The 15,649-nt window shown below is 40.1% G+C and overlaps 1 protein-coding gene across 2 annotated transcripts in view; it reads left to right on the plus strand.

The window, feature by feature from the left end:
* The first annotated feature begins 5,466 nt into the window (after nt 1-5,466).
* fnbp1l (formin binding protein 1-like) overlaps nt 5,467-15,649 on the plus strand; it is a 60,447-nt gene continuing 50,264 nt past the window's right edge. For both annotated transcript variants that reach the window (XM_049587622.1, XM_049587623.1), the window contains exon 1: nt 5,467-5,738. In XM_049587622.1, the coding sequence (XP_049443579.1) occupies nt 5,715-5,738 (24 nt within the window). In that variant the 5' untranslated portion in view covers nt 5,467-5,714. The remainder of the gene's footprint in view (nt 5,739-15,649) is intronic.

Genomic DNA, 15,649 nt, shown 5'->3' on the forward strand with positions numbered 1-15,649 from the left:
CCAAGTAGATTCCCTAATGTATTGCTTTTCTTCACTTGGTCCTGTTATTAACTCCCTTCTTTCTTCTTCATACCTGTTGTATTGTATTAGTAGGGGAGACCGGGGTTGGTTGTCACATAGTGTACCTATTACAGCCACACTAGAGGGTGCTGTGACATTAGATTGATATCAAACAATTGGCTTGACATTCTGCTCATTTTGCACTGGTCATTTTGTGGAACACACACAAAACATTGAGGTGAGGCGGTGTTTTGTCATTTTTATGGGTCAGAGTAATTTTTTATATCGATATTGTTCTCGTACTAAAAGTATGTAGGTTATTAGACATTTACAACTCTGTTTCTGTCTCTGTTTGATACACTGAAGAAGGCTTAGGCCGAAACGTTTGTTTGACTGTGTGTTGCCCTAGTAAATTATACATTTTGACTTTTTTGTCTTTTGTGAGTGCTGTTGCCCACAAGTTTTTTGGAATCATTCTGCAACTTGCACCCATTGTTTTAAAAATATTGGAGTTGTGCGTCCTCCTTTCTTCAGCTTCATTTACAACTCAAACACTTGGTAAAAGGTAATAGCTTTGATTTGAGGCAACTATAGCTAGCAAGCTAAAGCCATGTGGTAGCTAGCTTAAAATGTATTGCTGTGTCTCAAATTGCATACTTCTGTACTAACACTTAATATTTTGAGTGCATAAGTGCATTCACACTGGGGAGTATGGAAAAATGCAGTAAACTATGAGTACCCAGATGGTGCACTCAAAACAGTCAAGAAGTTGAGTGTGGAACTATGGACACTTCTCGCACTCAATGGTCGCCATCTTGCTACGTAGCGGAAGGGGAGGGACCACTTTTCAAACTGAAAATGGTGGCCGAGGACGCTGCATTGTACAAATGTAAGTTATACATGGGGTTGAGTGCACCAAGCACCCCTATACTGTTGTCAGATATAAGCCAGCAGTATGTTTATTGGGTTAATTTAGCAGTCTGTAATGATTTGGTACCACGAACGATAACGGGAATGCTAATGCTAGTTTGCGAACTAGCTAATTTGTGGTCGTCATTTCCGGGAAGTGCACAATGGCCGTGTTTGGTTTGAGACAACACTACCCTGTTGAAATTCGTGCACAATGCCAATAAGTACATATTGCACATAGTATACTGCATGGAAGTGTAATAACAGAAGTACGCGATTTGAGACACAGCACAAGTCAAGAGGTCAGTTGGGGATGGGTGTGTCGCTGCTCTGGGGGTTGGTTGTCACATGTGTGACAGTTCAGAAACAGCATGGCAAACATGTATTGTCTATATGTTCTCAGGTGTTTTTGATCTCTCTCTCTCTCTCTCTCTGACACACACACACACACACACACACAATGTTACTGTAGTTCCTCTTTCGAAAACAGTGTTGTGTCTAAATAGTCACATACTTCAACCTAGGCTGTTTGACATTTTAAGAAAAGTTTCTGGTTATATTGAGATGGAGATTAATCTGCTCCAATCTCACTGTTTCATTTAATGTTATTTTCATATTGCATTGTTATGAAACAATGTCTTTTAATAAAGGCTAGTTTTTTCAGCATTGTAAATTCCTTCATATTATTTCTCATTACAGAAGATAATTTAAACAAACAATAACCTAGTTCAAATTGGTTTAAACACAGGGGCATTGATGAGTACTATTATAAAAGTGGCATTCATTTCAAAACTTGTTTTGTGTTTCTATCTTAAAAAACTAAAAAGTTAAGCATGTTTTTTTAAATCATTTTTTCCTGGAACCCCATTGATAACTGCAGGGACAACCAGCTCCGTGATGGGGTTGGTTGGTATGCCATCTAATCCAGTATGTCCTATCCTCAGACAGGTAATGAGCATCTCCTCCCTTGGGCTCCCTCTCCGTACCAGCACCTACAGTACGTCTTTGAATACTGTATAGACATCTTCCTGTGTCACTGAGGTCCCAGTATTGCTGCCGGGTTTTGTGCATATATTCCTTTATGATATTTTTGACCTCTGATTTACTTGGTGGCACTTGCAAGTCAGTTAATTGTCGTTTTAATGATTGTTTAGCCAATGTGTCTACTTATTAAGTTCCTTCCACCCCTACATGAGCAGGAACCCGAAGGAAGGAGCTCCAATCCCCTGCAATGTAATCTGAGCAGCACATGATAAATGGCATACTTAATAGCCTGTCTGCATGATGATTTTCCAGATTTAATACTTGAAAATGCTTACAAGCTATCAGAGGCAATTACGGCACTGGGTTGGTTGTTATCTTCCACCCATTGTAATGCTAATAATATTCCAATTAATTCAGCTTTGTACACCAACAAGTGATTTGATATTCTCTTTTTAACTGCTACCTCACAATGAAGCACAAAGAATGCAGCACCCACGTGCCCAGTCTCTGGTTCTCTTGAACCATCTGTTAATATGAATACCTTGTGTTTGTGATTATCAATATATCTTTGCACTATTGTCCACCCTGGTAGTTTTTTCTTTTAATTTCTGTTGCAGACTTGTAACTACGGACAGCATAATGAATCTCCACAAAAATCATGTTTATTCCCAAGTAGGTTTTCACATACAAGGGTTGATTGATTGATTTTATCTCATAAATTGAAATGCATAGCATACACAAATGTGCATGCAGAACTCAAATTCATCAGGATATTGCAATAAAATCACATGACTTATTTCCATTGCAGTCATGAAGTCCAGGCATGGAGGCAGGCAGGAGAAAGGATTAACATGTATGTGCTACTAAAATCCCAGTTTTACTCTAATAGGCTACAACTAATTAACAAAACATAAAAACATTAAAACTATACAATCACAACAGTTATAAAAACCCACTCAAATTCAGAAACCAGTCCAAAACTTAGAAATGATGTTTCATTGTTACTCAGCATCTAATTTTCCAGCAGTTTTTTTAAAACTATTTACAGAATAAACAGACATTTCATTTAGCCTTTTATTCAACTCCCTTCCATCTGTGTACAGAAATGTGTGTCTTCCTATTTTGCTTTTTAGATTGGGTTATTTCAGGTTAGACACAACTAGCCCTCATATTCAGGCCATGGAAGTCCTGCACACACTGAAATTACCCAGTAAAATAGTTAAGACATAGATCCTGTAAAATCTTGTAGATGACAAGGAGCTTTAGCTTTTGTATTCTACCTTCAAGAGGAAGCCAATTCAACTCTTTAAAAAGGTTTGCGCTAATATGCGTCCTTGGACTTAGTCCTAAGTTCTACATCGTAGGCAACTGGACTTGGTCGAATTTCTTGAAAACATTTCACCTCTCATCCAAGAGGCCTCTTCAGTTCATGGCTTCTTCATCTTCATGAATTGAAGAAGCCTCATTGATGAGAGGTGAAACATCTTCAAAAAGCTCAAGCAAGTCCAGTTGCCAATGATGTAGCACTAAGGATTACCATGACCTGGATGACTGAGAACTTTCACCAACATCATGGACTTAGATCAGTGAAGGTGGTCAGTAGTTTGTTCAGAGCTTTTAGAGGCTTGAAGCTTTGGTTCTTTTATTATTTTGTTCTGTACAAGGTTATACAGGCGGAACTGTAGTGGCACTGATATAATGCTGCAGCTAATGTCCTGATGGTTTCCTAAGACACTTGGATATTATTGCCAGATAGCAAACTTTGTCTTTGAATGGACCATCCAGTGAATGAGCGGGTCGTGGATTGACTCTTCATACACTGTTCCAGTTCACATCCGAGGTAATTATAACATAACAATTTCCCTGTGTCTTTCTTTCTATTACATTCACCAGAAATCCTGGTTAGGTTCCTTAATTTATACCTCGTTTCAAAAACAGTACACTCAGATTTCTGTCAGATACATCTTGAGGTCTTTGCCAAGTGATATTCTAACTCTCTCTAACCATAAGCTGCCTCCATGTCATATGTGTACAGTAAAAACAATGACTATGCTTCCTCCAAGACACCACAGGTAAGGTTCATGGGCTCTGAGTTAAGTAGTAAGACAAGGTGATAAAAACAAACGTGTAAATGCATAAAATGCACAAAAAACAGTGCCTCCATTTTTGACTGGAACAATTACAGAAACTTTTTATGTTTTCCACAACACTGCCGATTAATCAATTCACTCAATCGACCAATCATTCCAACTAATAATCGTGCACAGTTCGGTGCCTTACTGGACAGCATGTCACATAGTCTAATGAACTGCACTACTAATGTGGCCTGCTGTTCGGCTGGATAATGTGAATGACTACAGTTGTAGTGACACATCTTGGCCGCTAGGTGGAACTGCTCCTTCACCAATGAACGAGTTGGGTTTCTGTTCGAAGATTGTTTATTATTGCAACAAGAATTTTAAAGATTTACTACATAAAAACACAAACTGCCACACAACCCAGTCAACTAGTGTTCGACAGGTCTGTTTCTATGGCAATAATATTATCCATAGAGTTTCTTCATTAACCTAAACTGATGACCATACCTGAAATAAAGCAGCTTTTCTCAAAACCGATTCCCATTTATGTTTCAGTAGTGTTTTTCCATGTGTCATTTGATTTAAATAAACCTTAGATGTCTTAAATGAATGTATTCACATCAGAAGGAGATATTTTGAAACCTTCTTTCCGACATCAATTTAGAATAGACTATTAACTTTGATCCCTCACCGATTGTTCTTGGGGAGGTGAAAAGCTAGTTGATCAGTTAAAGCAGAATGAACTGCAGATTTAGGCTTTGTATTAGGTCTATTCCATAGACAATGACAAAACTAACTAGCAAATTAACCATTCAGATAGGCTGATAAAAAGTAGCCTAATGGTTTCTGATTGTTGCAGTGAGGCAGAGAGTAACCTACAAGACAAGGTATGAGATGATTTGTCATAAATATTGTAAGACACTATAGGCAAACTCATTTTAGTTAGTTAGTTTTAGTTTTTCTTCTTTCTTTTGTCTTCATTTTTTAATTTGTACTTTTTGATTTTAGTTTTTTTCTTGAGCCTTCATTTTGAATTTTAAATCTCTTCTTGAATGACATTTATTTATTTTTTTATTTATTAAAGCTGGATAGTCTTACCTCTAATAATTATTGTCTATCAATACTTTGATCTTTAACATTTTCACACTATAAGCCTAGCTTGTAGAAAAATAAACTTTCCTGAAAACAGAAAGTACACTGACAAATGATATAAAACTGAACAATTAAATAGATTAGACTTGATGCAAATAGAGACAATCTATTTCAATCATAAAATGCCACAAATTCTGGTTCATCTGTGGCATTTCTTTTTGCTCCATATTTGTTTCTATTTTTTTTTTTTTTTTTTACCACAGACCCATGGTGTATTTGTTTTTCCAGATCATATGTTATAGCATATGATTTGGTTTTAGACAAAAAAAAAATCCCATAATTATCCCACAATTATTTTTTGCAGTATTTATTTACTTATTTGTTGGTCTTTCTTAGGTCTCAAACCGCTTGGCTGACCACTAACAACAACCATATGTTTTTAGGGCCACTGTGGTCCAGGGCCCCTGGTTTGGGCGGCCCTGCTGATTCAGGCGGATAGGGAGCAGGAGGAGGAGGAGCAGGAGTGTGTGTGTGTGTGTGTTTGTCGGCAGACAGTCAGTCAGAAGGACCGGAGTCCCAGCGGCAGCTTAGGAGAGTCTAAGCGGGGAAATCTACGTCCAATACGGGAGAACTCACAAGGGGGAATCCGCGATGAGTTGGGGAACGGAGCTATGGGTATGTTGAAACTCTTTAAATTGTTTTTGTGTCTCACTGCTCGGCTTGTTTGCTTTGTGTTTTGGTCCCGTCAACACACCGACTGTTGTGAAACCGAGTGGAAGAAAGGTGCCGTGTTACCTTTTTAGCTTTGTGTGAAAAGGCGAGCGGCTAACATGAACGCTAGCTGGCCGGCTGCGCTGTTAGCCGGCGAGGCTAAAGCTAAAGCTAGTCCGCGGTGGGTGCACCTTAACGGCTGTGACAGCGGCGGAACAATAGGCAGGACTGCAGACACACGGGCACGACAGCCGGGGCGGGGGTCACGCTGCCTTCTCCGCCCGGTTACTTATCAACTAAAACAACACATGCGCTGCTGAAATGGTGCTTTTGTTTAACTGGCAGGTCACGAAGTTGTATCTTGATGTTTTTCTGAGTGTCACACCCTGTTTGAAAGAAGAAGAAGCTGCTGGCAGGGACTCCCGGTAGCAGGGTGGAGAATCCGGGTCGAGACCCTGTCCTGTTCGGTCTGCTTAAAATGAACCTGAACTTCGCAGGCGTTTGTTTCACTCACAGATGGGCATAGCATGCCTCTTTGTTGCCAGTTATCCAGCCTTTTGTCTTAACTTCCATGTGATTAGAAGGGACACATGTTAATATAACAGTCGATATAATTCACCTCCCATCGCGTGCACTGCCTTTTAGCCATTATTATAACTGGAGTAGCTAAAAACAAGTCAGTCATATTGGATTTTATTACTTACATCACTTAAACATGAGCTGCTGCTGCTGCTGCTCTTTGTCAGTACAGTAGATATCTGTGAGTGAACAGGCTGCTTTTACATCAGCCCCTGGGATCAAATAGGATGTTATAATGTGGGTTATTTGGATATTTTTTTGAATAAGAGGCATAGCTGACATACTGATATTTTTGGGGTGTTGGCCATCACAAGCTGTTGTAACCAGAGAGGCAACCAGCAGCATCCAGTGTGTGTGTGTGTGTGTGTGTGTGTCTGTGTGTGTGTGTGTGTAGCGAGAGAGAGAGAGAGAGAGAGGAGGGGGTACTTCACCCTCCCTGAGATGATACTCCTCCGGCTGACCTCAGTGGTTATTATCTGCAGTTTAATATAAGCTAATTTTTTGCTTGCTCAGCCCTCAAATGTAACATGACCATGCTGCTACAGACAAAGAGATAACTGTTTGCTTGTCTGTTCAAAAGGATCATGACGGGTTTTTTTTTTTTTTTTTACACATAGACACAGATGTGATTTGTCAGGATTTCAGTGGTTATTTTGGATCTTCCCATTCATATTGTCCATTCAGTTTTTCTTCCTTTTCTACACCGGCATTTGTTTTGTGAAGTACCAAGTATAGAGAATGATCAGCTGTCTCAGTTTGTGTTCCCAGTTAGACAGATGGAGAGACTGGCTAGTGAATGTGGGTTTAAGACTGGAAGAGACATGCAAATGTTATTGACTGAATATATTAGAGCCTGATTTAAAGGTGTGAATTTGATTTGAGTCGATTTTCTTATCAGAAAAAAGATTAGATAATACTTTCCTGTTTCTAGATGCTGCTACCGTTTGATTTAGTTGCATTAAGGTATAAGAATGATCATACCAAGAGAACTATTTAAATTGGTCCTCAGTAGGGTTGCAACTCACTACTTACTGCTACCTTTTTTAGCAGCAAATGAATTAATCCGCTAATTGTTTCAGCAGTGTTTGTGAAACTATATCTAAAAAACCACAAGCAGTAGGGCATCAATCCAGCCATATGTCAGTATGTCTTTGATTGGTAAAGCTCAGTATCACATACAATTTCTTGATGTAGGGCATAAGAAAAGAAACTCTGGGAAGAAATTCAAGATTACGAGAAAATGGTTAATATCAAGTTTTAACAGTTGTGGAAATACTGCTGACACAGTTTAATTAACAGCAGGATTTAAAAAAAAAAAAAAAAAAAAAAGAAAATCCACCATCAGAAGCCCCAGTGAAATGAATCCAAGGAATGACCTTAGTAAAAACAATTTAAAATTGAAATGTTAACATATTCCTTTCCTCTCTCGTTTAACCTGTTATGGTTCATCTCTGCATCGCCTTTTCGTCAGCCCTGCAGCAAAGCAAACTATGATCTGCTGAGTGGGGACGCTTGCTGACAGACCGTCATAATCCCCTCAATCCACTGATGAGATTAATGTGTTGGCTGTCTGATGTCAGATTACACATGATTGGCTGCCTGATGTCAGATTACGGATTACCGTCCGCACGATGGGATGTAAAAGTGTTGATTGGCTATTGTGTTTTACAGATGACTTACTGTCTAATGTAAGGCATTTTGCATTACTTCTGCCTTATTTCAAAGGCAATAGATGCTTGGCTGTCTGATCTCAAATGACACATGATTTGCTGTCCAATAGCAGAGAGATTACAGTTGTTGGCCAAATACCATTAACACGCCTATTAAGGTAATTGGTTGTCCCATGTATAATGTTGACGGCTGCACTGACTCAGCCATCATCAGATTGAATGTTTTCAGATTGCTTGTTTTATTGGACCAACAGTCCAAAACTCAAATACATCTGATGAACTGTCATATAAAATAAAGAAAAGCGGCCAATCTCCGCATTTTAGGAGCTAGAACCAGCTCATTTTGGCATCTTGTGACCCCTTAAAATCAAGCTATGTCTACTGCCAGCCCCTAAATATTGTGTTGTGATCAATTCATACAAAAAGTAATGCTTTCCTGTGTTTTATTTGAATAATTTTGACAAGCTTAGAGGGTTAGAGGAAATTCTAAAAACCGAAACACAGTTTCATGTAGCAGAAATATGCCTTTTCTTCTTTCCTATCTCTTGATCATCTTGTTAGCCCTCAGATTTTTCTCACAACCCCCAAATAATTATTTAATCAACAAACTATTTCATCACTAAATTCCATCAACAGGTGTTTCTTACATTTTAAAAACAGCACCATATTAATAAAAAGCATCTAGCACGCAACGCAGCATTATTGTGTTCAGTGAAGCTCGGTGCCTTTGCTTTTGCCCTGTGTTCTGGCTCTAACCCAGGTCTTTGAGACATTACAAAGCGAGCGAGGAACATCCTATTACTGTGCTGGCTTCCTGCCCTCCGAGACACACACATAAAGTAGGAAGTGTTGGTCTGAATTAAAGCTCTGTGTGCGTTCTGTGTGTGCGCTTAGTGCCCGGATGCTGCCATGCTGTGCTCTGGTCTGTCTGGTTGAGGTGAGCTGGAGGCCAGCGGAGTGGTGCAGCCAAGTCTGACTGAAGGACAAGAGGCTGACGGGCAGTCGTCTCCACTGATCGGCCAAACTCAAAGACAAGGATAAGGGGATAAAGGCTGCGAAGGTAGAGGACAGAGGACAGGCTTTGAACGGCTGGCTTGACTCTTGATTTGACTTTGAAGTCTGTCAGCTGTTAAATGGAGAAGAGACACAGACCAATTGTGGAAACTCAGATTCAGTTAGCAGCAGTGAGCAGGTTTTTTACCATCTTGCAGATCATGGGGGCACAAGAGTTTGTTTTTCCTTCCTTTGTGTATTGTGTGGATTTTGAAAAGGCTTATTACTGCGTTCCCCCAGGTGTTCTATGGGAATTCAGTTGGAGAACGGGATACCAGGGTTATATTTGAATCATTTGATACATGGAGCAGGGTGGTTGTTTGTATTCTTGGCATCAGGTGGCTGTGGTACTCAGACAAGGATGCTCGATATTCCCACTCCTGTTTGTGATATTTATAGATGTAGCCTGCAGTATAACAAGGTCTGGAGTAATCCCAGACCGCAGGGGTAGCATCTCTGCTGCTTTCACATTATATTGTCTTGCCTTATGGGAGTATCATCTCAGATTTGGATGAGGAATGCTCTTGAATATTAAAGATACATTTGGATGTGTTTTTGTTGGTGATGCTAAAGTATGTAAAAGTAAAGTCTTCATGTGCATTCTCTGTGTTTAACTGAGTGTAGTTTAGTGGTGATTGATTGTTTAGTCAATCATTAGAAAATTAATTTGCAGTTATTACTTTTTAAAATAATTTCACAAGCAAAAATGTCAAACGTTCACTGGTTTCGGAATCTCATATATCAGAATATGTTAATTTTCTCAGTTTAATAGAACTGTAAATACTTTTTAGTTTTGGACAACTGGTCAAACAAAACAAGCAATTTAACAGTGTTTGAGTTCTCTAATTTGACTTTTTCCACTTTTTCTGACATTTAAAATAAATAAACAGGAAGTAAATTCTTCAATGGGTCAGGCTATACTCATTGGTGTTTTATCTGAAAGCCTCCTTAATTTTTTTACATGGCCTTCCACTGTCCTCTGGTCAGTGAATCAGGTCTGAACATTGCCCAGAGTTTCCTCATTTACATATGTAGCACACAACAGGGGATTGTCCATGTCAGAAACGTTCTCGCCTACTGGAAATATTCTGTTTGATGTAGGCAAGGGGTAGTCTGAGTGGGTGGAAGTTCGCTGCAGAGATCAGCCTCTCACTGGGCAGAACGAGCCACCTGCTGAAGTCCCGCCCTACCACCTCCGGTTGTGTAGCAGTTTTCAACCGTTTTCAACACGTCCTTTACTAACTTTTGCGGTGTTTGATCTTGCGGGGATGTAGCCATTTTTCTGCCGTGGTTCGTGTCCTGTAGGTGATATTTTTGTGGGCGTGTTACACCAAAACCTGTTTCCCCCCAGCAATATTTTTGCAAGCGCACCGTTGCTGTGGCACCGCCCAGAACGATTGTGATTGGTTGAAAGAAATGCAAGCAGCCGGGGCGTTTTTTTCTCCAATCTTAAAGTAGGAGTTGGCCCAGCCAGACCTTTCTTTTCTTGAGAAAGGTCTGGTGAGCGAGACTAGGCAAGGGGTGGCACCTGGGTGGAGCGTGCAGGAAGCAGGCCATGACGTGGATTACACCATGGTAACGTATACACCGTTAGTAATTTGGTTTAAAAACAACAGAGTATCTTGTCATTCCTTTATTTTGTCTGACGATTTCGGCTTCGGCTCATACCAACGTTAGTTCCCCAATCTTGTCATCTCTCCAGTTAGACATATTCATTGGCTTCTTTGGGTAAATTACCCTTCTTCCTCACCATCCAATGTTTGTATTCTTCTGGTTATGCACGAGCCGCATGATAAAAGCGTCATCAGCACGCCCACTCACTTGCTGTGAATTCTCCGGACAATGACCACCTCTATTCCCACAAGGGCTTGGACATGACGTGGATTTTGTATTAGGGAGCTTGCAGGGTAAAGTCTATTAAATGTCTGATCCAACTGATTCGGACATTTGCATCCTCACAAACAGCCCCTCCAGGTAATGTCTAGATAATTTGAGGTTTGCAGTGCATGTGAGAGAGGGGCTTTTGACACCTTGTCAGTTGATGCTGTTCCCATATTTGTCCTGATGTTCACAGGCAGCTGCTGTTTTCTGCTTTCATTGTTCATTCAGACCTTGCCCAGTATCCTTACCATGAATTAATTATTGAAAGTAGAAATAAATCAACGGTAAAATGGTCATTTGCAGCTCTATGTCATTGGCTTCAGAGTATGAGAGAGTTAGTTTTATGTGGGCCCCACCAATGCAGACTGAATGATCACAGAGTGAGTCCTGATCCACCGTTTGTTGTATCTTTTCATTGGCTTGTAGATCTGTGGCAGTGGAAGCTCTGATGAGAGGGTTTCTGTTGTTTTAGTAGGGCAGTAGTCTGGTTCTTAGCAGGTCACAGCGGGTGTGAATGAAGTCATGTTGAAGCTGAGGGCACTGGCCTGGACACGACAAGCTGTTACATCCAGTCCAGCCAAGCTTTTCAACACATTGTGTGTATGTGGAGGGGTGTTTTTGTAGGTGTGATCGAGAGAACATGTTTTCAGTCCTGGGTGTGTGACAGTGATTGTTAAAGCCCACATTACTTTGTACATGTCCTGTGTGTGAGGGTGGATGTCTTTCTTAATTAACAAAATTGTGCAAACACACATCTTCAGGAGACGGTTAGGAAGATGGAGGGAGACGAAGGAGGTGTGAGAGAAGAATGGAGGAGAAGAAAGCGTATGAAGAGGAAGGGAGGGAGGAGGTTTAATGATAGGAGAGAAGGCAGATATTTTTATATGGTGGGAGGAGGTGAGTTGATGAAGGCCTGTGCACTGAGTCAAGTTTAGTTTACAGACATAATGGATTAAATGAAACTTTAATGATCCCAATGGGGAATTGGCTGTTGCAACAGTAACAGGATACATCAAGAATGAATGAGCTGTCAGTCAGAGTAGAGCAAAATGAGTTTAGAAGTATAAACAGATCCGAACATTAACAGTGGGTGCAAAACAGCAGCAGAAGCTATTGAACCACCTCCCCTCTCAGCCACCGTTCTTTTTCTCCATGTCCGTGTCCATTTAAATATAATTTTTTAACAGGGTTGTATTGATAAATTGATCTGATTCAATATATCGATTCAGTGATCAGCAAGCCAACATTATAGATGCAAAGTGAAACCATCAATGCATATCATCATCTCAAAGATGAAGTGAAATTCCCATGGTACGTCTGTGTCACCCTGGACTGGGCTGGGTATCGGTACTCGTTACCTTTAAGGAGGTACCTGGTATTACCAAGTGTTGTTTTGAGGCCAGGGGTCTGGTGACATTGAATGTGGTGTATTTGTTGGAGTTAGCGTGCAGAGATGCCATCAAAACATTCGAAATTATGGCTACTGTAAAACTTCAATTAAAAGCTGAGCCCTAATGAAATGCTGAGTTCCTTTTTGCCCTCTGATACGCTGTCTGTCTGAGCTAGATCAATTCAATTATGTTTAATTAAATATAAGCCTGTTTAGTTCAGTGATTGAAGCAAATGAAAGCCCAGACTATTAATTAAAGTTGTATGGTATAATGCTGGCCACTCCAGTCACATTGTGAAGTACTCAATTTGTATTGGTATCACCCAGCCTCTGTCACCCAAGCAGCAACCTCTGAGGCTGAAAAATTAAGCTGGACTGGAAGTGCTAAAAACCTGTGTACATTTTATTAAGGCCCAAATTTATACATATTTAAGGGCATGGCTGCTTGAGTGATAGGCTGTCTGTGAGGCATAGCTACAGAGTCTATGAGTCAGAGCCATCCCTTGCTCTTCCATCGCTCCAGCCTGTCATTCAAATAAGGTCACTTCTTGCTTAAAAAACCCAAGATGGCAACAGCCAAAATGCTGACAGCGAGGCTTTCAAATGGCAGTCCACAAACCAATTGGTGACGTCACGGGAGCCACGCCTATTATTTATACAGTTTATGGTGTCACCATTTCCATCCAAGCTCACGTCCTTCCTAAACACTGAATCAGTGCCAGTGGCCTAGCATCAGGCAGATGCAATGACAAGCAGCCAAGAAAAAGACAACACGGATATTTACAGATGCCATTTCATATCAGTCACAGACCCCTCAACTGAATTGAATTGAAATGGTTTTGCAGCAGATTTTGTGATATCAACAAATATCGTATAGTTGTCAACAGAATTGATCGTATCGTGATGAATCTTGTTATTTACACCCTTAATATCTAATAACTGAAACGCCTGATTGGCTAGTGATAGAGATGATTTGACATGCCTCAATAGATGCAGGGCTGTTTTTGGCCTGAATGCCCACATGGACCTCTTGCCAGCACGATGTGGGCATGTACAGACTGTGCTTGATTGATTTCTCACTTTCGTGATAGCTTTGTTGCAGCTGTTGGGCTGAGACAAGTCACCCTTGAAGTGATACTGATACCTATGAAGCGCTTCATTCAATACCCATAATGTGAATGATGTAGCGTGCAGGCATACTGTTGAACGTTTTGTGGCATCTCGGCACGCTCAACAACCAACCAAAAGGATTGAATGCAGGTATCGTTTGACTGGAGACATTTTAATATGACTTGGTACTGGGTTATTTTACACCTGTGGGCAGCTCACAATTAATAATCAATATATTGTTTCGTTTGGCAAGTATTCGTAGCCTACCCTGTAGCCCAGATGCAATTTTTATAATGTTTCTTTGTGACAGTGAGATGCAGATATTCTCAACAATCTAATCAGAATCAGATGAATTGTGTTGACAGTATCACAGATGACATGTTGACAAACAAAGGAGGCAGTGACAAATGAGGCAATTAACTAGCTAAAGGAAGAAATGAATCGTAGAGCAACCAATCCATAGTCTTTTGAATTGATTTATTTCATACTATGGGAGTAGTACTAAAACACACTCACAAACCCTTCTTCCACATGCCTTTCTGCTCTGTTTTTTCCCCCACTGCTGCTCTCTTCTCTCTCCCTTCCTCTCTTCCTGCCTCTCATCCTCCCATCGCTCCCTGTCCTCCCCCTGGATGCAGTCACAGCTGTATCCACCCAGCCAGCTGTTTGGCAGACAAGCTCTTCTTGGATTCAGACACCATCACACCTGTATGTCTCGCAGTGACCCTGAATAAACCTGTTTCCTGTCAGTCTAAATGGGTCAACATTTGTTATATGTCCTGGCTTTGTGAACATCCTTCCAATCAGGCCTTATTGTTGGCTTGAAGCTGCTTTTCTTTGGTATTAAAAGGGTGTACACAAGTGTCTATACTGTAGGATTACTGTATGGTCTCGGTTTTCTACGTGCAAGGTTACTTACGAGATTATGTCATGAAACTTCACAAAGCATCTGGTGGAAGCTGTGTTATTCTTTCCCCTAGAGAAAGGGAGTAAAAAAAAGTCTGGCCTATTTTTAGATTTCTGACTTGTGACAGATATCTGTTGCACATATTTTTAACTTTTGTTTCACAGTGTTTCCTCACACTATTCATAAAAGTTAAATTAAATGCACTGTTTACAATTTTTATCTATTATTGCAACATATTATAATTTCTTTCCAGGAAGTCAAAACTGAATCACCAGAGACGGAAACAGTTCCAGACGTCTCAGATTCATGACTTGTCTCAATGCAGGGCTTTGGTCAGAGCTGCAGCTGCATTCACTGTTTGCTGGCTTCTAGGAGTCAGTCTGTCTGTCAACTGTTTATTAGTCAGTTACTTTATTAGCCAGCGGATAAAAATGCAGGCTTTAGGACACGTGGAAAATTGGACGATGTCGGGAATTTTTCTGGTGAATTTTTCCTAGATCTCCAACCCAGTCATTACACTAAGCCTCTGCTGGATGGCTGTCTGCTGTCAATCTAAGGCCTGCTTGTGTAACATGCTCACAGGCAGTAGTAGTGATTGCATTTCCCTTTTGTTAGCCTTTTTTTATTGACTGCAAAACTCAGTAGTTTCAGACATATTTAAATTAATGTACATGGGTTGGGCAGTATCACAATATGACGATTTTTCTCATATCCTATGGTAACTTTGTATCCCTTTGTTAATCTGGTCGTATTAGGCCATTGTTGGATTATTGCATCTATCTCAATCGCTGAATTAGCTGAACACAAAAATTCCTGTCTGGTCATCTTTGAAATCAACAATTTCTCAGTAGATTTACCAGAATATTTACTGTATCACAATATGCAGTGTATCAATATCACAATATGATATTGGATATACTGGGATAGAAATCAGCCACCCTATGTTTTTAGTTTGAAATAAATAAAAATGAATCCAGCCACCAGGATTTTTGTAGCTGTTTAAGGCTAATTTTATGGCCCCTAATTAGAATCCCCATGCATCTAAAAGCTGTCGTGCACCAAAACACTGCCTACAGCATAGTTATAGGCTTTTAAGAATTCTCATTCATGCAATTTAGTGTCAGTGATATAAATTACTATAGAGCTAAAACTAGCAGTAGTATTTTAAATAATTGATAACTCACTTGACAGAAAATAAAATGAGCAAGTATTTTTGTAATTGATGAATTGATTGAGCCATTTTTTAAGCAAAAAGGCCAAATATTCTCAAATTGTCACTTTTCAC

This window comes from Epinephelus fuscoguttatus, linkage group LG10 (genome assembly GCF_011397635.1).
Source record: "Epinephelus fuscoguttatus linkage group LG10, E.fuscoguttatus.final_Chr_v1".
NCBI lineage: Eukaryota > Metazoa > Chordata > Actinopteri > Perciformes > Serranidae > Epinephelus > Epinephelus fuscoguttatus.